Below are 25,077 nucleotides of genomic sequence, written 5' to 3'. Positions count from 1 at the left end.
GGTGTGGTTGTCAGTGTGTGCACCGTGTGTGTTATGCCAGCAGCAGGTGGTGCCATGAGCTACAGCGGTGCCAAGCTGCTCTGTGCCAAATGTCTTGTCAGCTCCGACGGTGCAGAGGCAAAGGGTTTCGATTTCCCCTCACTGCCCTTGTCTGAGATTGCCCACTTAGGGTCCTTTGCTCTTATGGTACCCACGGTATTGGAGGGTCCTGCTATTTCGGCAGTGGAGGGTGCTGGTATGGTCAATACTAACAGAGTTTGCTGGAGTTTGGGGAGTGCTGTTTCTTGGCAGATTCCCTAGCTGGAGAAGTTGGAGCTCAGTTTTTGGCCACTTTCCTGGTGGGGCAATCTTTCGTCTGAGCCGCTGAGGAACAGCCTCTGTCAGAGGCAGCAGTCAGGGACCTCTGTCCAAGCGGGGGGGGGGGGAGGGGGGGCCAGTCCATGATTCAGGCTCAAATACTGGCCAGAAAGACTTCTCCATCACAAGGAGTTTGAGTTGTAAGTCTCTCACCTTCCTGGTTCAGGCTTTTATATTGTGATAATGCAAGCACTTTTGGAGGTATGTGTGTCTTGCTGAGGCAGTGAACACACTGCGAGTGCCTGTCTGGGATAGAAAGTTGGCAGGTGAGGCAGCATTTAAACTGCAGGGAACTGGGCATATCCTTCAGAGACATGTTTTCCCCACCCCCACTGTGGTAAGGGGAAAATGAATTACTCTAACTTACTAATGGCTAACTTAATCTTCTAGCCTGAGAGATTTTGTTTTTAGAAGGAAAAGGAAAGTAAATGGGGAAGAGAAGTCAGCTATTATCTAACAAGAACTCTGTCTAGATAGGGAAGAACTATACTAATAAGACCAGGCACAGAGGCGCTGCTAAATGCTCTGACTCAAGCCAAAAACAGGAGAGAAGGAACTGAGGGAGGGTTGTTCACAAAGCACCAGATAACCGCCTGAGACAGCACAAGACTCTGGGACCGCGCATATGTGACCCAACCAGGCACTACTACCACAAACCTCCAATTACAAGGGCAGGGACACATGAACACCTAAAGCAGAGCACCCACAGGGATATGCCTCGAAGAAGAAATTCATGATTTGGCAAAGGCAGAACTGCCTGAAAGAAACTGTTGTATGCAGTGTAGTTGTAGTCATGTTGGTCCTAAGATATTTAGAGATACCAAGTGAGAGGGAGAATATCTTTTATTTGACCATCTTCTGTTGGAGAGAGACACAAGCTTTTGAGCCTACCCAGAGCTCTTCTTCAGGAAGAAACTCTGACAGTTCAGAATAAATGAAGACACAGAAACTGATGGCACAAAACTAAGACTGTGGGATATGTCAGAGTACAGATATGACCAATAGGTTTTTGTCTTCTCTTTTTACCATTCATACATTACTGGTATTGTGCCTGGCATACTACCATTTGGATGGTTAAAATACACAGCTACAAATCTTCCCCATAGAAGGGTTCAGTCTAGCACAAATTTGCCAAATAAATCATAGCACATATATTGATTGTATAGTTATTTACAGCTCTGTTAACTTATTCCATATCATGTTATTTTCACGTGTTTTTTCCAAGTCAAAGTAAACTTTGTAAAAGGAAAACCCCTGCAAATATATTTATTTCATTTTCATTTATACTGTCAATTGCACCCATTTATAATCCTTAAATAATTGTTTGGACTTTGACATTTTAAAAAACATGTTAAATCAAAATCTACTTACAGACACATCTTGGAATAGGTAACCAACCATTCTTTGTGCATTCTGCTGTGTTTACACTATTGTCAGTTTCAAAGTGAAATCCATGATCACAGTATATTCTGATTACATCTAATTCTCTGAACACTCTCTTTTCAGAGCGGTAGGTTCCATTAATCACTGTAGGAGGATCACATCTTATTTCTAAACAGAAACAGACAAACAAGTTTAACAACTGGAAATAGGACATTAGGCTATAAATCCCCCCTTCAATTAAGATTATTTGCATCTATCTTTTTTTACTAGCTTTACTAGCAGTGTCTTCTCTGAACATCTTCTGCATAAAATTAGCACGGTGAGATTCCTATGGACTTAATGAAGTCTATAGCTCTTTTCCCATCTTTAGTAATGGCAGTATTTGCTTGAGGTAGTTTATTTTAGTTTTGGGATGAGGAGGAGGCAGTTGTTCTAAATGTCATTCTGATTATTGTGGGAGAACTTGATCAAAAAATGAAGTCTTGTAGTGAGACCTAAAGGTGATCAGACCAAATGTGTCTAATTTATTCTGGCAGTGGATTCCACACTGCACCCTTGTTGTGTTTGGTTGGACGGAATAAGAAAGTCCCTGTCATGGTACAACACAAACATGGTTCAATGTTTTGAGTACAGAGTCCTGGGCCTGCTTAGTCCCATGGCAATCACACCATTAAAAATCATTTTAATCTTTTAAAGGCACAAAAAAGAAGGAAAAACAGTTAAAGCATTTGAAATGCAATGTATCAAGGAAGGGTTTTATTTTAACAATATCCCTTGTGCCCTTCCCTTTAAGCTGTAGAGAGGTTTTTTTAGAAGGAAAAAGGACTGCCTGACAGTCTTTTAGATGGCATTAAAGATGATAATAACTGTTCTTTTGGGGGCTAAGAGAAGTTAGTTATGGGCTGGAGCTTGCTTCTATTGTTAAAGTCTGATCCTGCTTCCTTTAAGATGAAACAAGACAAGCACACACAAAAGAGGAGAGAACAGAATAGAGGAATACTAAATGCAGCTTTTGTCTCCGGTGCTGACTCTTACTTGCAACTTTTCTGCTGGAGAAATACAAGCACAGCATACCTGCTTATCAGCCACTTACAGACCTCACAAACTTGTACCAACAGCAAGCTATTTAGGGCATTGCTTTTAGCTGCCTTTTTGGTCACAGGCTCACAGCGCTGTTGCAAAATATACAGTCTTGGCTGGCTAAGCCAGACTTTTACAAAACAGAAGGCAAAATGAGAGAGAGAGAGACAGAAAAGAGAGGGGTGGTGTAGTGGGGTCATCACCCCGCTCCTGCCATGAAGAGCATAAAGCAGCCCTGGGAGAGGGCTGCAGAGAAGATTGTGGGGTACTGGAGACCCAGTGAGACTGCAGGGTACTGCACGGGGCGGAACCTCGAGGTAAGGGGCACTGGGGTCCGGGAGGGACACTGGGGCCAGCGGCAAGCAGGACACCGGCCTGCAGAGGGCACTCCTGAGTGGAAAGAGCTAATTCCCTGAACAACCATCAGGAGGCGCTGTAGGGTGAGTCGTCGCACCGTTACAGGTGGAAAATGACACAAAGGAGGGAATGAGAGAGCAGGAACCAAAGTCTCACAACCCAGGATTTAGGGGGAGATGGTGAAGATGGCGGTGTCTTCTGGGTCTGTCTCTTTGGCACAGTCTGGTCAGGATGTCTTTCAGGATCAAGATGAAGGCCCAATGGTGTCATAGTATCCCAGGGGATGGTGTGCGTTGCAAACCTGATGATGAAAGTTCACTCCTTTCAGTCCACCCATCTCCCACCCAGTCAGCAAACTCTCCCTGAAGTCTTAGAAAGAAAAAAAAAAAAAAAAAGGATCCGGTCACAGGATGCTTGCTCAGTTACCCAGTGTGCTGACTGCCTGGCCTATTTGCATGTTCTCTTAGAACATACATACAGTCCATTTCTTTCCTCCATGTGTACCTTTAATCTTGAAGATTCCAAGCACTGCAGAACATAGCACAGGCATGTATCAGGAAGATACTTCCACCCAACTTTCTCTGCCATACTCCAGCTCACTCTCCAATCGCCCCCCCTTACTTTCTGTTCCTGCCAATTATATATCTTCCCCTTATTGAGCTAGCAACCTAATTAGCCCAACCATTGCCCCCAAAGTCAACAATCCCCACCACGACAAGTTAATTTATTCCAATAAAACCATAATCTTCTCTGTTATGCAATTACGTAAGTGACTAAGGTGCTACAGCTAAGCACTTTGTCACAGACCCCAAGAGGAAGAAATGGGTTAAATAGTCCATCCCCTCATTATTTTGTCCACCAATTAGGCTTACTTTCTGACACCAATTTTTTCCCAATGATTTCCATTCCCGCACTCCTCTGGTTTACCAGATATGATCTTAACACAATCCTTTAGTTACATCAGTAGGTCTTTTGTCTTCCTTGTGTAATTTTTCCCATCAGCATTTTTTATGCATGATTGGACCATTTTATAAGCTTTTTTCTACTTTTTCAGAGTTAAGCTTACAATTGGGGTAGGCCTGCTAGAACTCAATTATTACAACACTTCTTACAGCAAAAATGCTTTATATCTGGCTCACATACACTTTTTCCTAGGCTTGGTGATTGACATTTTCCCAGAGCAATGCAACTGTCTTGGCAGGTCATAAATTTGTTTTATAACTGGGACTTGATCAATTAATGGCTTTGTGATCAAGATCAAAGCCTTGAACTGGGATTGGAAATATTTTGCAGTCAGGGAAAGAACCAGAGTACTGGCTTTATGTGCTCTTGACATATTTATGATAGAGAAGGCAGACAACAACATTCTTCTTTGGCTGGAGCCTTTGCACTGTTTTCATATTCAGGAAAACATAATGATCCAATCTGGAAGTGATAGACGCATGGATTGTTGTGAGGAGTCCTGATGTGGAAGCAAGGTGCTTTAACAAGCTGAAATGGAAGATTTTATTTTATTTTATTGTCACTGATGCTACTGGATCCCCTAGAGTTAGATCAATGAGTTAAACAGGATTGTGAGCTTTGCATCTCTTCATAGCTTCATAAGCTTGTAGGAACTGAATGGGATAGAAACTACAGCACTCGTTTTGTAGATAATTAAAAAAAAAAAAAAAAAAAGAATGCATCACATACTGGACTGGGAGGACTGGGAGATTTGTAGGAAATACAGATCCTTTCATCTCTGGTTTGAATATGACCCAGTTAGATAGTTACCAAAAGTAATAATATCATGTCTGGTTGGTGGATGATGAAATGAGTTAGGCTTTCTTTGGCACCTACTGGACAGGTACCTATATTTTATAAAAGTGCAGCACAATTGACACTAATTAGCGCCTTTATTAGTATATGAAGCAGAAAGGCCAAGGATTAAGTGGGCACAGAAACTAAAATATTCCTTTCACCTGTGGAGGTGTCCCTAAAGGTCAGGCTTGAGGCATGTGGGTGGGGTGCAAGCCTGTACCGTTCCATTCATAGATCATGAGGCCAGAAGGAACCACTGTGATAATCTAGTCTGGCTTCCTATAACACACAGGCCTTCGGACTTTCTTTAATTAGTTCCTATTCTTGTTCTATAGATAAAAAAATAAGTGACTTCAGTATGGTGTGCTTTTTGGGGGTGGGGGACAACTTTCTTAAGCACTAAGATTACTCCTAGAATAAAAATATTTTCCAAGAATTCTTATCTCAAATTATTTCATACAAAAAATAGAAGAGGGTGAAAGAAGTTCCAGTGCCTGGGATCTGAGTTTTGGTCCTATGCCTAGATCCTCACTCCCTGGCCCAGAGTCTTGGAGGACTGTGGAAGCTGTACATCCATCCCCTTTGGGGGGAGTGTAACAGGGACAGTAGTGATATCAAATTAAGTTTTCATAGATAAGCCTTTAGAAAGTTAACCTCTATAAAAATAGGAATTTGGAAATGGACCCTAATAATTATAATTATAATTACTGATGGGAATTTTGAAGAATATGGATGACTTGTTTGTACAATTATCAATCTTGGTGCATATTAAACAAGTTGTCCTCATTCATTGAGTGGTCATTAACAAATACAGAGATCCTCAGACTCTTAAATGATCCCAGGGGCTAAAATAGACAAGAAATTTACTAGGAAAGGAAAGGATTGCAAAGGAAAAGGTTTCCAGTTTTCACTGACTGGAAGGATGTCTCCTCAGTGCTGGACATTAGAGAGTCTAACAGTGGAAACTGAAATCAGGAGATGTTGTCCTCTGTAACATGACAGGCTATTCATCTTTGGACCCCAAAGCAACTAGGAATCTCATGGTTTCAGTACAGAAAGAAAAATGCAAAAGTGCCACTGAGTGCAGACTTCACATTTGGGTATGCTCTCGTCAATAGTAGCATTCATGACTAGTCATAACAGGATCACTTGAACTCTGTACTTATAATTCTCAATACCCAGATGGGTATTGAGGATTATGGTTAGCATTTCTGACCTCACACTGTGTAGTATGATGACATAATGTCCTTTGTGCAGAATCTCAGCATATGTGGCTTTATGTGCATGTCCTCTCTACTGTCCCAATATAATTTTCTGCTTGGAAGTACCTTTGCTTCTCCATTGGCCATTCATCTGTCTCAAGCTGTTGTAAGGTTGGGTCATTTTGTATTTATTGTTTGAAGCTGAATTTATTTTGGAAATGCTCATTAGCCTTCCTGTAGCACCTTCTTTTTACTATTTATAAAGCACTCTTGAAAGCATGTTCATTTCAAGAAGTTCCTTACTCTGTCTGTATTTCACATTTATAATGAGTAATTTTGCAGTTTCATAACCATTTCCTGAAGGTTGTGTGGTGCATTTGTAACTCACTATTCCCACCGTGTTGCCAGGGAAGGAACCCTTTTAGGTTGGAGCTGAGCAGGTCAAATATAGGTATTTCCAGGCAGGCTACATTCATTGGCATGCAGGCACTTGGTCATCTTACACTGGGGTAAGAATGCTCAACAGAGGGCAAAATATCATGATCATCTTATGAAGTTCAAGCAAAGTATTACTGAACATGCTGAGCGGGAAAACAGCCACTTAAATGTACTGCATGCACTCAGTATAGCAGATAGTTTGTTGCCCTTATATATACACACACAAGTGGCAAGAGAAAGAACTAACCAGTCTTGCTGAGAGGAGGAGGGAAATGGCTACAATGAACAAATCTTCAAGGCAGGGCATTTGCTGGATACAGGACTCAACCAACTGCATTTACTTAATGATAGGTCAGCAATTAAAGGGCTCTCTGAAAATTATTTTTGTTGAAAATACTGTTTCTGTACCCATTATACGGTTACAGTGATTTTTTTTATTGCAAGGCAGCTTTTTTTAATTAACAAAATGTGATTGGTTGATTTCTCTCCTCAGACAATGCTGATACTCTTGTTGGAATTTGTTCACTTTAGCTGCTTCACTCCACCTATCAGCAAGACTGGTTAACACAAGGCTGTGTCAAACACATTTAGTACATAATTATATAATAATGTAAGTAAAAACACAAAATGGATCAATATTTAAGATTACAGCCAATAAATAGATATCTTAGTCTGTAATTATGATATAACTAAGATTTATCCTAAGCGTATGTCTACACTTTGAGGTGATTCCCAACTCAAGGAGAAAGACTTGTGTTAGTTCAGCTAATGCTCTAAAAACAAAATGGCGCCACAGCTGCATGAGCGGTGGGAGAGAATAGCTGTCCCGAGTGTTTGCTTAGCCAAGACTATAGGCATGAACTTGGGGTGACTAGCCCTGCCCATCGCTCATGCTACACTCTCTTTTTAATGCACTAGCTCAATTAGAGCTAACATGGGTATGTCTCCTCAAGCTGGGAATCACACCCCCAGCTCACAGTGTAGAAATTAAGAAAATTATCCTGGAATGTAAACACTAGCTACTGTAACCCTACAGTGGAATCAGAAATCATATATTTTGAGATTATTAAAGAGCCTTAGGTCTCAGTTTATGAAAAAACCACATGGGTAGAGGGCTATTCTGCAAGATAATACCAAAAACTCAGATAAAACACAACAGAACTATGCTCAAATTGAAAAAGAAATGTTGGCAATTGTTTTTGATTGTGGCTATTTTCCTATATACATTTATAGACAGAAATTGGTCAAAGTAGAATTAAAATCATAAACCATTAGAAGCATGTTGAATAAACCAATGTGCAAAGTATAGCAGAGACACAGGTTATTTTGCACAACTCTATTGGATTAATTCAATATCTGGACTAATTTTTTGCTCTGTGTTATGGAGTGAATTCTTGTTGTTCAGATAATAACTGTATACTGCATTACACAAACCTTAATTTACAATAGAAATAATGCATCACAGTATCTGAAGTTCCTTTGAAGAAAATAGATTAAGTTTTTCAGATATTCTGCTTAGTCAATCAACATGGTGTTCTGTATGACAAGGGAGCTTCTGCAATGAGTTATGATCCCTTTCTACTTTGTCCAATTTCTGCCCCTAAATACATTACAAAACTGTTCACAACCAGAAAATTGCCAACATATCCTTTTCAATTTGAGGATGCTCATGTAGGGACAGATTCTACCAGCCTTAATCATGTTGAGGAGTACTTACCTGATAAATAGTCATGTGACTAGGGGCAGCAGAATCTGGCTCATCTTGACATGATATTTCAAATACTGAACATGTCTCGGTAGTTTCGCTTGCATCTGCTTTATAATCATGCAACAAGAAATCCCCATCTCTCCAAATCCTTGACTATAAAAGCTTTGCCAGTGGATCATGGATAGGCAGGTGATGAAATGTGATTGTTATTCTTCCCTTTCTTTTCCAAATACCTTACATCATAGAATCATGGATTTTAAGGCCTGGATCATCTAGTTTAACTTCCTGTATAACACAAACCATTGAATTTAACCCAGAGACTCCTGTTTTAAACCCAATAATGTGTTTCACTAAAAGGCCTTGATTTGAAGCAGCGCTGGCTCCAGGGTTTTGGCCGCCCCAAGCAGCCAAAAAAAAAAGAAAGAAAAAGCCGCAATCACGATGTGCGGCGGCAATTCGGCGGGAGGTCCTTCGCTCCCAGGCGGAGTGAGGGACCGTCTGCCGAATTGCCACCGAATAGCTGGACGTGCCGCCCCTCTCCGGAGCAGCCGCCCCAAGCACCTGCTTGAGAAGCTGGTGCCTGGAGCCGGCCCTGATTTGAAGTCATCAAAAGATGGAGAATCCACCACTTCCCTTGGTAGTTTGTTCCAATGGTTAGAAATGTGTGTCTTATTTCTTGCTATGCCTTTTTCTGATTAAAAGTTCATTAAAAGTTCTCTTTAGTACCTGGTACCCATGAAGGTAAAACAATGCAATCAAGTTATCCCTTTATCTTCTTTTAGATAAGCTAAACAGAATGAGCCCCTTAAGTCTCTCACTGTAAAACATTTTTTCCAGATCTCAAACAACATGTGTCTTTTTTCTACATCTTCTCTAAAATGTGGACACTAGAACTGGACGCAGTAATTCCAGTACTGACCTCACCAATGCAGAGGTAAAAATATACAGAGGTAAAAATCACCTCCCTACTTCTACTCACTACTCTCCTGCTTATACATTCAAGGATTGCATTAGCTCTTTTTGCCACAGCATCAGGCTAGGAGCTCATGTTCAGGTGCTTTTCCACTATGATCCCTAAATCCTTTTCAGAGTCACTGCTTTCCAGGATATAGTATATATAATAATTATGTATTTGTATTACTGTAGCACCTAGGAGAATTAGTTGTGGATCAGGACTATAGCTGGCTAGCTAGATAAAAGTATCAGAATATGTAGTATAACATTAACAAAAGCTGACCTTTACAAACTGGTTCTGGACGCCATCCATATTTAGTACACTCTGCATCAGATCTTTCACCGAATGTATATCCTGATTTACAGGTAAACTGCAATTGTTCATTCTCCCTGTAAACTCTCTTTGGTATCATTAAGTTTCCATTCTTAATTATTGGTGGCTCGCAGGTTATCACTAAAGATAATAGAAACAAAATCCATAAACATCTGTGATGCCTGATTGAGAAGAATACACTGTGATACAGGAGGGCCAGGGAGCAGTGGGAGAGGGGAGATAAATAAGCCCTAGGCTAATTAAGGTGTGATTCCCTGTAGCCTAGGGAGGGTTGTTAGAGGTTAATTGGAGCACCTGTAGTCAATTAAGGCCCTGTCAGGAACCTAATAACCCCCCTCTTCCTCACACTCCCCCACTTCAGGCAGTCAGGGTGTGTGAGGAAGGAGAGAGGACTGGAGCTTAGAAGTGTGTTGTGAGACTTGAAAGACTAGAGAACTGAAGGAAGGGAGACCCTGCCTCAGCAGGGCAGGGAGACTTCTTCCCCCAGCATCAAGGATTGAGGGTAACCCTACCCAAGGGGGAAGAGGGTAAGAAACCCACAGGGATTGAGAGGGGCTGGGGCTCAGAGTGAGGAGCAAACCCAGACCCCTCCCCTGCTTCCCTCCTCTACCACCTTCCCGGGCCACTGGCGGGGCCCTCAGAGTCCCAAGAGCAGGGGCAATGGGTGGCGTCTTAGCCCCCTGCCAAGAAAAGCGCAGGACCCATCATACCAACATCAGCCATTTTGTTACAACACTCATTAGAAAATAATTACAAAACTTAACTTTGACATGACTGTTTTACTATTTCCTCATTAGCATAATTCTAAATCTGGATTTCACCACAGAATTTAAATCCTACATCTCTGTAAGAACTGTTACTCTGGTTGATTGTGGTGACTGAGAGGACAGTAAGGTAAGGGCTTGTCTACACATGAAAATTTATTCAGAATAAGTGAGGGTATGAATGTAAAGTGGATTAACTACTCTGAAATAACTCCCTGTATAGACAAGCCTTAAGACTATAAAAGCCTATCTAGACGATGGGATAGATTTCATGCATCTTTCTTTGGATCCTGAAGATCTATTTGCAGGTTGGGGTAAATATACAGAAGAGAAAGTCAGCACAATGGCATAAAAACATCAGCACTCTAGCAGCAGCTTTAAACAACCAGCATATTTAATACCAGTCTTCCACATTTGAATTACAAGGAAGGGGAGATGCCAAAGTTGCAAAAGTTTAGTTCACACTGACAGTGTGAGTAACCCACTAATGTACTTATCACCCGTCAAACTGAATTCTACCCATTTCCTAAGTAAATACTTCACAATCAGTTAACATATAACAATTTCAGGTCTTTGAAAACTCAATGGACCCACTATTAAATGGAGAGATTTTGTTAAGAAATCTTTTCTGAAGCAAGGATGACTGGTTCTCACACATAGGCATAATCTCTATTTACAAAACAAATTAAGAAACAAATAAATGGTTTATGCAGGTTAGTTTGAATAAAGCACGATCCACCTTGATCGCTCCGGCTTTTAGATGCTGCAAGAATACCAATAATTGGAAGTATAGTTGATTTTGACAATAAATACCAAGCGTCATATAGACTCAAACTGTTTGCAGGTTAGTCTGTTAATTTAAAAAAAATAGGTAATGATGCATGCATGTGACAGTGTATCAGTAAAAAAAAATGTTACTTCATTATGTGTGTCACACTCTGCACAGGGGAAAGATTAATTTCCTTCTTTGATAAAACCTGTGGCAAATTGCCAAAACTATTATGATGGGTCTTGCGCTTTCTCCTCTTGTGGGAGGTTCAGGGCACCATTTCTCACCCCTGAATTGGGGTATCAACTGTCCCACTAGTGTCCCAGAAAAGGGGAGTGGAGAGGGAGGGACCTGGGCCCGCCCTCTACTCTGGGTCTCAGCCCAGGGGCCCTAGGGATTGCAGCAAACCACTTGAACTAGCGATTCCCTCCCCTGGCCCTTCAGCTTGTGGGGCTTCCTGCCCTCTCTCCACTTGGGACAAGTTTCTCCTAACCCCCCGCACCCCACCCTGAGTGCCCTTCTGCACCCTAACTCCTCCCAGACCCCACACCCCCACACTAAGCACCCTCCACACCTAACTTCCTCCCAGACCCTGCACCCCACCCTGAGTGCCCTCCCAGACCCCGCACCCCACTCTGAGCACCCTCCCATACCCTAACTCCTCCCAGACCCCGCACCCCCACCCTGAGTGCCCTCCCGCACCCTAACTCCCTCCCAGACCCCGCACCCCATCCTGAGCGCCCTCCCACACCCTAACTCCCTCCCAGATGCTGCACCCCCACCCTGAGTGCCCTCCCGCACCCTAACTCCCTCCCAGACCCCACACCCCATCCTGAGCGCCCTCCCACACCCTAACTCCCTCCCAGATGCTGCACCCCCACCCTGAGTGCCCTCCCACACCCTAACTACCTCCCAGACCCCGCACTTTACCCTGAGCACCCTTCTGCACCCTAACTCCTCCCAGACCCCACACCGCCACGCTCAGCACCCTCCCACACCCTAACTCCTCCCAGACCCCGCACTCCCACCCTAACTCCCTCCCAGACCCCACACCCGCACCCTGAGTGCCTTCCCACACCCTAACTCCTCCCAGACCCCACACCCGCACCCTGAGCGCCCTACTACACCCTAACTCCCTCCCAGATCCCGCACCCCCACCTTGAGCACCCTCCCACACCCTAACTCCCTCCCAGACCCTGAACCCCCAGCCTTGAGCCCCGGGGTAAGCCAGGGGCACCTCCCCACCACAGTACAGTACTATACAGTATATAATGCCTTTTGTCTGCCCCCCAAAAATGTCCTTGGAACCTAACCCCCCACATTTACATTAAATCTTATGGGGAAATTGGATTTGTTTAACATCGTTTCAATTAAAGTTGCATTTTTCAGGAACATAACTACAACGTTAAGTGAGGAGTTACTGTAAGGCCACAGTTTCTGCCTTGAAGAACATACAATCGCAATTCAACACAACAGAAAACAAATGGTGTAACAATGCGGATGGATTTGAGTGGACATTAGGCTACAATTCTGTTTGATATACAAGAAGGAATATAACTAATCTCACTCCCTCATACCAGTTTTGGGTCTGAAAAGCCAAATATCTAGTTGATCTACTGTCAACAGGATAGATAGTATTAAAACATGCAAATAATTAATGAATATTCTCCGTGGTAATTACTTTCTTCTTCCATTTATTCACTTATGCATATAAAGTCTTATCCAGTGTCAGTATTGTTTGTAGTGTAGATTGGAGAATGATTAGATGACTCTATTATATCATGCAATGGACCTGCATACACCAGTTAAGTATTGTAAGTATTGTCACTGGAAATATTTTGCTAGTTCCATAACTCCTTCAGAGCAACCAATTTATAGGAACCTGTAAGTGCTACGATAAAAGCTTCGACAGTACCTTCCAAATGACTTTGGCTAAAGAGAAATGCCACTAAACTAATAGATAATTTTCTTCTCACCTATGCATCTAGGTACTTCAGCATTCCAATTTCCATCAGCTGAGCAATGTATTTCTTTCGATCCAGAAAGTTTATAGTCTTCATTACATTCAAACTGTATAACTTGGCCAAAGGAAAATTCTTGGTCTGCCTCATATACACCAGTGGCAAGGATTTTTCCATTTTCTGGTGCATTTACTGGTAAACACTTCCTCACTGTAAAAATAAAGCTATATTTTAAGGCATATTCTGTAACTGTATTATAAAACAAAATGATCAGCATTAAAAGTAAGCTAAACACTTTTGTGAAAAAAGCAATCATTCTGGGGTATATTAAGCAGGAGGGTTGCAAGCAAGACACAAGTAGTGATTATTCCACTCTACTCCATGCTGATTAGGCCTCAACTGGAATATTATGTCCAGTTCTGGGTGACATATTTCAGGAAAGATGTGGAGAAATTGGAGAAAGTCCAGAGAAGAGCAACAAAAATGATTAAATGTCTAGAAAACAGGACCAATGAGGGAAGATTGAAAAAAATGGGTTTGGTTGCAGAAGAGAAGACTGAGAGAGGACATGAAAACAGTTTTTAAGTACATAAAAGGTTGTTACAATGAGGAGGGAGAAAAATTGTTCTTCTTAACTTCTAGATAGGACAAGAAGTAATGGGCTTAAATTGCAGCAAAGGAGGATGAGATTGGCCATTGGGAAAATCTTCCTAATTGTCAGGGTAGTTAAGCACTGGAATAAATTGCCCAGAGAGGTTGTGGAATCTCCATCACTGGAGATTAAGAACAGGTTAGACAAACACCAGTCAGGGATGGTCTAGATAGTACTTAGTCCTGCCATGAGTGCAGGGGACTAGATGACCTCTTGGGGTCCCTTACAGTCCTATGATTCTATGATAAACATTAGAAATACAAAACAATTGAAAAATTACTGTAAGTACACTACATAGTAAAAGCAAAATTCAGCTTTATCACATACTTAGATACCACAGTGACCAGTGTGGTATAAAGACAGACTGACAGACACCGGAGAAAGTTACACCTCTACCCCAATATAACGCGACCCGATAGAACACGAATTTGGATATAACGCGGTAAAGCAGTGCTCCGGGGCGGTGAGGGGGTGGAGCTGCGCACTCTGGTGGATCAAAGCAAGTTCAATACAACACAGTTTCACCTATAACGCAGTAAGATTTTTGGCTTCTGAGGACAGCGTTATATTGAGGTAGATGTGTAGTTGCATACTGGTTGCAGACAGAGTGCTCACCTAGAACTGTCTTGAGTAATAGGTGGGGGCCCAACTAATATATGCAGTGACACTCACAGCCACAAGCCCTGCTAAAAATCTATGAGAGTTGCACTTGCTTATGCCAAGACTTTAACTGGCTCACAGACTAATCGGTTGGAAAACTTTAGAGCACTGTAGACTGACTAGAACATATCCATCAGTTCACAGCTGTTAGCTCAAAATCCTCGATAAAGATTTCAAACTAAATTCATCACTGGTATAAGTGAGCACAATTTAGGTCAGCAGAAATTTTGGCCCATGCCATATTTCCAATTTTCCATAACTGCACTAACCCAAGAAAAGGAATAAATATATGTGATCAAATATTCCTTATCACAAAGGAAGCCATTATCTGGGGCCAAATTCCACCATTGGATGTTCGCATAGACATTAATGGGAGAGTATGTGTGTATCTGAGACCAGAGTTTTGCCTCTATCTCTTTCTTCTCCCAATTTTCTCCTGTATATATCTGTCATCTGCCCTTTCTTTGATTTTGCATCCTATTTCAGGGTTCCTCAAACAAATTTATAAACAAAACATCATGCAGGATTAAGTGCACACGTTCTCAGGCAGTCATGTTTTTCCTTTAGTGAGAAACATTTAATGTTGGGACTAGAGAAATATAAATAATAATAATTCTTACTGGCCAAAGTCACATATAACACAAATACTGTACTGGGGGTACGTGCATTCTTTGTATGACAGAACACTTTCCCCATAAGTATTAAAGCTTTACAGAACAAAATTAAGAAGGAGATTATCTAATAATAACATTAAAGGACAGATTGTGACATCTGAATGAGTAATACTACTGAACCAATGGGACTACATGTGGAGTAAGATAGACCCCTGCAGCTGGACTGGGATCCTGTGGGTCCTGCAGGACACACTGACATAATAGTGGGAACAAGTAAAACGTATTTGTTGTGCCCAGGATTGGGTGGGCAAAAAAAAAAAAATAGACTGTGGAAATTTGCAGGAAAACACTAAATCTCTTGTCAGTTTACCAAGAGTAGCCTATTTGGGAAATTGCTATTTAGATTGTTTGAACTTCTCTTTCCTATACGTGTTTATCTCCCTCCCCTCTCTTGCGGGATTTGTGGGATCTAAGATTTTTTTTGGTTTGGAGCAGGATAAAAATGCCAGCAATAATGCAAGAGAGGGTGGGAGTGGGTACTGCAGGGCAGAACAGGAGCGGAATTTAAATAGTCCCACAAAGGGCTCTAGAGAAAGGTACTAATCAATGTGAGCAAAGATATCACATTTGGATCCTAAATAGTTTTAGGCAGGCGCATAGTAAATAAAAATCAGTTTGAAAAAAAGATTATGTTGTAGACTCCATTTACCTTCACAGTGGGGGAGTTCATTGCTCCATCCATCTGCCTGACACTCACGGAAATTTCTTTGGCTGAGCATCTGATAACTTACCAAAAAAATTGTAACCAAAATATAAAACTCTAAAATACAGCAGCATTATGTGTTAACAGGTTATGTGATGCTATTACAATTAAAACAATATAAGTAGTTTCCCCTGTTCTAATATATAAACTAACCCAAAACATTTGCCTGGAGAAGGAAACAATACTGTCTCTACTGGGCTCCTTCTCCATTTTGTTAAACTTCCTGTTGCACAGAGTAGCAAAATGGTAAGTGGCAGAAGTAAAGCTTCATTGAAACTACTTTATTACAGAGATCTGCTAACGCTAAACTCTGGCTCAGCCCTCTGTATAGAAGCCATTGTAATTCACTGTGGTCTCACAACATTAGGGAGAACTGCAACTTCTAAGCCCAGTTCACTGGTACCCTCAAGCACAAAGGAGGCATAAACCTGGTGAAAATGGCAGATTAAGCCACATTTATGGATGCTTTGTATTGCCAGAGCAGTGCTAAATAGCCAGACTAATGGAGTATATCTTACTATATACAAGATTTTTTATTCAATTTACTAAAGCTCTTTCTAGAGAGCTATAGTTAGGGCTGGTCTACACTTAGTCCGGACTTCGGACTAAGGTACGCAAATTCAGCTACGTTAATAACGTAGCTGAATTCGAAGTACCTTACTCCGGACTTACCGCGGTCCAGACGCGGCCGGAAGTCTCCCCCCGTCGACGCCGCGTACTCCTCTCGGCGAGCTGGAGTACCGGCGTCGATTGTGAGCACTTCCGGGATCGATCCGGGATCGATTTATCACGTCTTAACCAGACGCGATAAATCAATCCCAGAACATCGATGGCGTGCCTCCGGACCAGCCGGTAAGTGAAGACTAGGCCTTAGTCATGAAAGCACATAATAAATGTAGTTACTGAATCTACCACAAAGTCATTATTTGAAATAATTTTTCTCTGCAATTACTATAGAACAGGAATGATTAATGTTTGGCCTGTAGGTCACGGGCCTGATTTTCACAAGTGCTGACCTCTGAAAATCAGACCTCTGATATGACTCACTGAGCCCCATAACAAGGCTCCATCAGTTCATTAGTTTCTGATTTCTGGATCTCCATATTAAATATGAGATTAGCTGCAGTCAGTCTAAGCAAATTAGATGCGGTCCTCAGGAGGACAAAATTTGGCTGATTCTGCTACAGAAGTACATCTGAAGGTATAAGATTAAAGAGTTATGTTAAATAGTCTTATGGAAACCCAAGGTGCTGTTAATGTAATGAAGTTGGATGCACTTTCATCATTAACCACTTCTAACTATAGAAATCTAAAAATATTAACAGAATGTAAATCTGTCAGTCTTAAATAAAAAATCACAAAGCCATAACTAGACACTTACTCCATTAACTTTTACACCCCACATTGACCTGCTCTAGTGCTACCAGTATATTAAATAACAAAAAAACATTACCCTTCATCACATTTGTACTCAACGCGAGCGCCAAATACAAACTCCGTTCCAGCGGTAAGTTCAAAGGAGCCAAACTGAATATCTCCAGGATGGCCACAGGGCTTGTCTGGTGAGGTGGGAAAAAAAAGGGGAAATGTGTTTATAAACCTTCTACAGTGCTGTAAAGGGAGGTAATTTTGCCTGTCAGATAGGAATTATATTTGCTATATGGGGTGGGATTTTCAAAAGCTTTCAGCATTAGCTTAATTCTCTCCTATTAAAGTCAGAGTTTTACCATTGATTTCAATGGTAGCTGAATGCCAAGCGCTTTTGAAAACTCAACCATAATGCTGGCCAATTAAATACTGGGACTATCCAATTTTTTGCTTTTTGAGTGACAAACAGCAAAGAATTTGACTCTATAAAATATTTGTTAATACAAAGGATGCTTTGTCAGACCTACGATCAGATTCAGATACACATTGAAAAGTTCCAATTTGTTAATATTTTTTTAAGGCACAAGGTTTATTGACCCGATATTTAAAACATTTCCTTGCACACTTACAAAAGGATTCTTTCAAAGAGGTAAAGGCTCTTTAGAAATGCTTCTATATGCATATATGTATATTAGGAGGAAAATAAAAGCATTATTAAGTCAATCAAGTAAATTAAATGTACAGCTTGTTACATAGGTGATACATGGAGACAGAACTGTAATTATGCATTGACCTTTTAACTGAGGGATATGGTAAATTCCAGCATGCTAATAAAGTTTTTTAATATCTGGTCATAAATTCCCAGATTATAACAGTGAAGCGCTTGAGTTATATGAAAAACATTGTTTATGAAAAGATACCTGGCTGAGAGATGGCACTCTGGTTCTGGAGAAGATAAATACACTCCTACAATGACAGGCTGGGACCCTGGGTGAATGGTTACCCTTCAAACTGGAGCCCAAGGACTTCTTAAGATAGAATGGTGTGTGACCCAGGGACCTCTTGGTGCCATCTGGCAGAGGGCATCAGTGTACATAAGGATTACAAGGATCCCCCTTGGTCTGGTATCTACCTACTAGTTTGCCTAACAGTGTCATGTAAGGTCTCTACTAAAAGCCTGTGTCACAGTGGTCATCATAATCACTGAAAAATGTATGGATAATATGTAAGGGGTTTGTTTATATATATATATAAACACAGAGAGAACGAGAGAAAAAATTATGTTCTTATGGCCTATGAGTTGGAATCAGTCACCAGAAGTTGAAAAACAAGTTTATTTCAGGCAGAAGATGCTTATCTAGCTGTCTGTCTGTAAGTAAATGAAGTATTTTATAGTTCACAATGAATGCCCATTTACAGTCTGACCTAATTGATAATGATGGGATTATGAAATCTTCAGAGGGGGGAATTTACAGCAGGAAATAAACCAGCAGGAAGGAGTCTTTTTTACAAGTGAAGATCATGGATTTTTGGACTACCAAGTGTAGGTACAGAGACTAACTCTGCCTCCTTCATCTAGGATGTAAGATAACAGAGGGTTTGCTTCATGAAATAAGGATCACAGACAGACAAGTTTTTAAATCCTGGGAGAAGAACTTTGAGTGACGTAAAGATCACTAGACAGAAGAGTATCAAGTTAGTTAAATCTAAGCTCTATTATGTGTGTTATGATTCTGTTTTAGACGTAACCCTTTGTTTCCAATATTTCATCTTGCTATCATTTGAAACTCTGTTCTTTGTTAAATAAACTTAAAAATGCTTTCTTTATAAACAAACGTAAGTGCTGTGTGTTAAGCAGAACTGTATTCTGTGGTATAACTGGTAAGCTGTGGTGTTCTGTTCCTTTGGGAATAGAGGATCTGGGAGTTCTGGGAGTGTCCAATGGATTGGGGCTGAATGTTACAGGCAGATGCTTGAAGGACTTGGGGGTTGGTGTGTGCCTATCCGTAACCTGAAGAGGAACAGCGCTGCCTGCATAGGCTGAGAGAAGAATGCTCGTTCTGCCTGAGGCTATTGGTGTCAGGAAGCTGCACCCTGATAGGCACAGTTAAGGGGAGGTGTAGTGAGGTGCCTCACAATCCTACCCCTGGGAAGCACTACAGTGGAGTAATCAGGCAGGATCTACACCCAGTTTGCTTACATACTGAGATAGTCACACGTGAGAAGGTGAAAAATGAAGGAAAAGGTTATGGATTGCTATTTTCTGTTTATTTCAGGTAAGGAAATAAAGTGCAGTGTAAAATGAGTAGCCAAGAAACATACTCCAAACTAAATAAGTAATAGTTGGAGCAGCAGTGTGAAGCTCATGAATTAGATGAAGGGAAAATCACTGAGGAATTGAGATTTTCACTTGTGGAACAAGATAAGTTATGCACAGGTATAGCCTTCAATGAAACAGCTATGAAGTTGGAGTTGACCATCTAGGAAGTGGCAAAAGTAGAGAAGGAACAATCTCTGGGCAGCCAAATATAAATGGGACGCAGTGGAAGCCACACACCAGAGAGTACTGGAGCTGGAAGATAAAATTTTTGAAGCCCAAGAAGCAGAGGTCAAAGAAAAGGAGGAGAGGCAAAAAAAGGAGATGGCAGGCAACACGCCCTGATCACACTGGATTTACAAAAGAAGATCCTTCAGCCCACGTGTAATCCTCACCAGGGATCACACAGCTGGGACAAACTGTGCCCAAGTTATAGGGAGACTGATTGCACAGAAGAATATTTAACCACCTTTGAAAGGATCTGCAATGTACATAACAACTCTGATGACTGGAGAATGACCATCTTACTCTCCAAACTGAATGGTAAAACTTTGCAGGTGTTTAATTATATGGATGTAAATGAGACTATGAAGTATGACATTTTAAAACTGTCTGTGTCAAAAAGGTTTCAAATTACACCAGAGGCATAACACAAAGTTTATAACCTTTAAAAGGTTGACAAGTTAAGTCACAGGGAAAATGTTCATAAAATGGTGGATTATTTGGGGAAAAAAAATGACAAAAAGTAAAGGGGCAGAAACTTATGACCAGTTAATAGATCTATTTGTTCAAGAACATTTCTCTGATGTTTGCTCTAAGCAGGAGAGAGCTGCAGGTGGGCGACATCTGTGGAAGCAGCCGCAGAAGCAACTGACTTGTACATAGAAGAGAGATCCTTCATAGAGTGCACGTCCCAAAGGGAAGGGCAAAAAGCCTATAGTAAAAGAGTGTCTTTGGTTTGTTCCTGGAAAAAAGGAGGGAGGGAATGGGATTAAGTTCACATCACCCTTTATTTCATATTTAAGAGCAGGGCCTCACGACTAAGTTTCTAAACCATTTACTCTTGTTCTGTAGCTATTCTGCATAATTTTTCCCCTCTGATTTCTTTACTGTTTATTATTAGAATACTGTGTCCAGTTTTGGTGTTCACACTTCAAAACGATGTTGGTAAATTGCAAAGAGCTCAGAAAAGAGCAACAAGAATGATTAGAGGTCTGGAAAACATGCCTGACTGAGAAACTAAAGAGGCTCAATCTATTTAGTTTATCAAAGAGAAGATTAAACGAAGATTTGATTGTGGTCTATAAGTGTCTTCACTGGGACAGTGATTTCCAATAATAAACCACTTTTTAAACTAAGAGAAGAAGGCATAACAAAATAAAATTTCTGGAAGTTGAAGCTAAGTACATTCAAACTAGAAATAGGCAAAAAGAATTAAATGAGGGTAATTAATCATTGGATCAGTTTACCTAGGACAGGGTGGATTCTTCATCACTTGCAATCTTTAAATCAATGTTATATCTTAAACAGAAATTATGGTCTTGATGAAGAAAGTATTGGGTTGTGTTCTTTGGCTTGGGTTATGGAGGAGGTCATATCAGATGATCATAATGATCCCTTCTGGTCCTAGAATCTATGATTTTCTCTTAATGATCTTCATGTCAAATTAACTTTGCTTTATGTAGGATATTTTGATTGGAGATGTAGACTATTTGGGAAAGAAGCATATTTGGACGACTCAGAGAAGATAACTGATTTTATCCAGATTTAAAGGAAGACCAAGTGAAGAGAGAAGTAGTCACTTGAGCATGTACTCAAAAGGAAAGGAATCGTGGGACCCCTTCCTAAAAGTGCTAGCCATGTTCATTCTTGGAACAAGCACTATTTAATAACCTTCAGAGAGCTAGACTTTATTCAGACCGCTTTGCTTCTTCAATGAGCTTTACAAACATAATCTCTTTTTAAATGATTATATATCTACAACATCAGCCTTGAAAGAACATATGGTAAAATGTATGGGAAGTTTACCTTTTAATTTAAAATTACAGTAGATGTTAATCTGACTTTATTATTCATAGAGCTGGTCAGGAATTTTCTGTCTGAATGACCTTCTGATGGATAATGCAGTTTCTGCAAAATTGATATTTTCTTTGGAAAGATCTTGATCTTTCCAAATATTTTTGATTTTCCATTGGGAAAATTTAAATGAAATATTTCTTTGTGGGTTACTTCAACCTGAATTAGAATGTTTCAATTTCTTGAACTGACCCAGAACATTTAGTTTTGAATCAGGTCAATAAAACATTAAATTGCATTTCTATGAATTCATTATATAATGGGAGATGTAGTTTGAGTCCCCCTTCTCTCCTGCAGGCCATGTTCCCTGGAGCACGACATCTCCCATAATGCAATGTGGATTTCCCTCTGATTGATATGCATAATGCAATATGGAGGTCACATGATTCTCAGTAGATAATAAGTGCTGTAGTCTGGTCAGGGAGCCTATATGGGGAAAATGGAGGTATCAAGGCTCCTGAACATCAATTCCCATGAGGCAATGCATTGCTTTGGTAAAATGCAGTTTAAATAGAACTGACTGAAAATGTTTCATTTAAATCAAAACTGTTGAAATAAAATGTTTTGACATTTCAGAACCATTTTTTTTTAATTTCCATTCTGTGAAACATTTCAAAATTTCAACTTTTCATCCTAATTTATGACAAAAAACAAATGTTCAAATGTAAGAATTTCCCATAGGATGGAAATTCTGAATTTTGCTCAGTTCTAGTTATTTCTTACTATGAAGTAGCTATGTTTATCTTGAACAACTGCTTTGTTTAGCAAAAACTGCTTTGCTAAATTGTCTATCTATACCTTTGGTGTCTGTATTGTAAATCACTGTAGTAATAATAAAGATTCTTTTTAATGAAATTTTCTTTCTCACTAAAGTTTAGGGGCCAAATCTTGGAATTATTACAGACAAAACTCCAATTGAAGTTAATGAGCATCATTGCCCAAGTGAGGACTTTGTGATGTTGCCCTAAATGCTGACCTGAAGAAAAAGGGAAAAATGACTGAAAGTATTTCAGTTGAACATATGCACATTTTGCAAAGATACTTACTTCTACATTCCACGTATGGGTGGAGATGTTTCCACACACCATTTGTACACTCAAATGTAACACGACCAAGTTTTATGTACCCAGGTCGACAGTTGTAAGTTGCTGAAGTACCATGTGGATAGGATGCCTTGTCCCAGGTTCCTATAAGTATTTCCTTACTTCTTCTAGGAGGTGGAGTTTCGCAATCTAGAAATTAAGTAAATGAGAATAATAATTAGTAAAATAGATGGTAAATACCCAAAAATAATGTTAGCAAAAGGAAGAATGAGATCTGAGAGCAAGCAAGTGCAGCTTCTTGATTGTAATCACCACACAGTGTTTAGAAAGATCATGGGCAACTGAAAGGTTTCAGAGTGGTAGCCGTGTTAAACTGTATCAGCAAAAACAACGAGGAGTATTTGTGGCATTTTACAGACTAAAAAATTTATTTAGGCATAAGCTTTTGTGGGCGAAAACCCACTTCATCAGATGCATGGAGTGGAAAATACAGTAGGCGGTATATATACACCGTACATGAAAAGATGGGAGTTGCCTTACCAAGTGAGGGGTAAATGCTAACAAGACAATTCAATTAAAGTGGAAGTGGGCTATTCTCAACAGCAGGAAAAATCACTTTTGTGGTGGTAATCAGGGTGGCCCATTTCAAACAGTTGACAAGAAGGTGTAAGTAACAGTAGGGGGGAAATTAGCCTGGGGAAATTAGTTTTTGTAGTGACTAATCCATTCTCAGTCTTTATTCAGGCCTAATTTGATGGTGTCCAGTTTGCAAATTCATTCCAGTTCTGCAGTTTCTCGTTGGAGTCTGATTTTGAAGTTTTTTTGTTGAAGATTTGCCACTTTTAAGTCTGTTATTGAGTGTCCAGGGAGATCGAAGTGTTCCCCAACTGGTTTTTGAATGTTATAATTCTTGACATCTGATTTGTGTCCATTTATTCTTTTGCATAGAGACTGTCCGATTTGGTCAATGTACAATGTACAAACTGCACACCATCAGACTAACCTGATTTTTAATAGAATGGGAAAAAACTTAGTACATATCCCAAAGCAAACCAAAATTATCAATCAAATGTGAAACAATAAATATCTAGATACTGGGGATAATTATCTTTCAATACATAAAAGGAACAGTAGATGCATAGGATGGAGAGTGGGAACAGAGATAATTGCTTTGATTTCAACATAAGCGACCCCACCTACTGTCTTCTCTCCCTCAACCACAGCTCCCCCAGGCCAGCCCTCCCACCACCAGAGGAAAAAAGGATAAAGATACCCCCAACTCCCAAGATCTCTACTTCTGCAGCTCTAATCTCCATAGTTGCTACTACTTCCCATCACTGTCTGACATCAACTTCCTGCTTTCCACTGACCCAATTTTCCAAATCCCCACCCTTAGCTTCGCCACACTTCTTCTTCTTCAATCTGAGTCCCAACCTTCCCACTCCCTCCAGTACTGAGACTATTTGTGTTCACAGAGAACTGGTGAATAACTAAGTTCCAGAAATCCATATCACACCCTCTTCATCCTTCAATCATTTTGTTTTCTGTCCCAGATTTTTGTCTGTCATGACACTTTTCTTCAGGTCAATCAATACTCACACATTCCCTTCCCCACAGCTTCTTACAATGCCTCCTAACCTGTGTCCAGGAAAATAACTTCTCTACAGAGTATAACCCAGACTATGAAAAATAAGGGGAAGTGGTTTGGATTTATTCCAGTATGATATTCCTGAGCACAATGAAAATGAAATAAGGGCTAGAAAACCCCGGAGGCTCCAGGCAGAGCTCCCAGTGTTGCTAGCTCTTGGAATTTCATTTCAAATCTCAGATTTGGTGTTGCCCTTAAAGCCTGATCTCCTGGAGTTATAGGATTACATGAGAAGAGCAGTTTTCACTTTTTGTGAAGTTTCTAGCCCTTATGGTTATGGAGAAGACTGGAAAACATGAACCCTAAAGGCTCAAAAACCGAGAAGGCAAATAAAAAGTACCTCAAATTTATTATTTTCAACATCTTATGATTTGTTGAGGCCCAACTCGTGATATTTGTATGCTTGGGGTCATCAGTATGGGCACATGTGCAAGTAGAAAAGAATTAGCAGGTTGAGGAAACAGAGCTCACTAGGCTCTGTAGAATATATAAAAGGAAGCAAACTAAACTGCTAGGGGCTACTAGTTCTAGCTATGCAACCACTGTCACGAAGACGAAAGGGACCTTCTCTGTGAGTTTTGGACTTTGCTCTATTTAGAAACTTTCTTTGTTTCTAACCTGTTTGTAGCCTTCTCTTCTGAGGGAACAGACATGAAGACTCAGGGTAAAATTTCAAAAGTCCTGGGGAGAGTAAATCCTATTTCACAGCATTGTGGACTGTAAATACTATTGATTTCAAAGAGATTTAGGATCTTAAGTGCCTATGTTACTTTTGAAAATGGGACTTGGGTGTTTTGAAAATTTTACCCCTTGAATTCAGAAGCTCCTC

The 25,077-nt window shown here is 40.5% G+C and overlaps 1 protein-coding gene across 1 annotated transcript in view; it reads right to left on the bottom strand.

Annotated features, from left to right (window-relative positions):
- The window catches only part of CFH (complement factor H), a 100,145-nt gene that overhangs the window by 66,651 nt on the left and 8,417 nt on the right, over positions 1–25,077 (bottom strand). The window contains exons 2-7 of the mRNA XM_054037505.1: positions 22,604–22,789; positions 17,250–17,355; positions 15,743–15,819; positions 13,123–13,317; positions 9,563–9,733; positions 1,729–1,908 (exon numbers count right to left, since the gene is read on the bottom strand). Of these exons, the coding sequence (XP_053893480.1) occupies positions 1,729–1,908; positions 9,563–9,733; positions 13,123–13,317; positions 15,743–15,819; positions 17,250–17,355; positions 22,604–22,789 (915 nt within the window). The remainder of the gene's footprint in view (positions 1–1,728; positions 1,909–9,562; positions 9,734–13,122; positions 13,318–15,742; positions 15,820–17,249; positions 17,356–22,603; positions 22,790–25,077) is intronic.

This window comes from Malaclemys terrapin, chromosome 8 (assembly GCF_027887155.1).
Source record: "Malaclemys terrapin pileata isolate rMalTer1 chromosome 8, rMalTer1.hap1, whole genome shotgun sequence".
In the NCBI taxonomy this organism is placed as follows: domain Eukaryota; kingdom Metazoa; phylum Chordata; order Testudines; family Emydidae; genus Malaclemys; species Malaclemys terrapin.
Note: the sequence above shows the minus strand (reverse complement) of the source record. Positions and strands in the feature narration are given on the sequence as shown.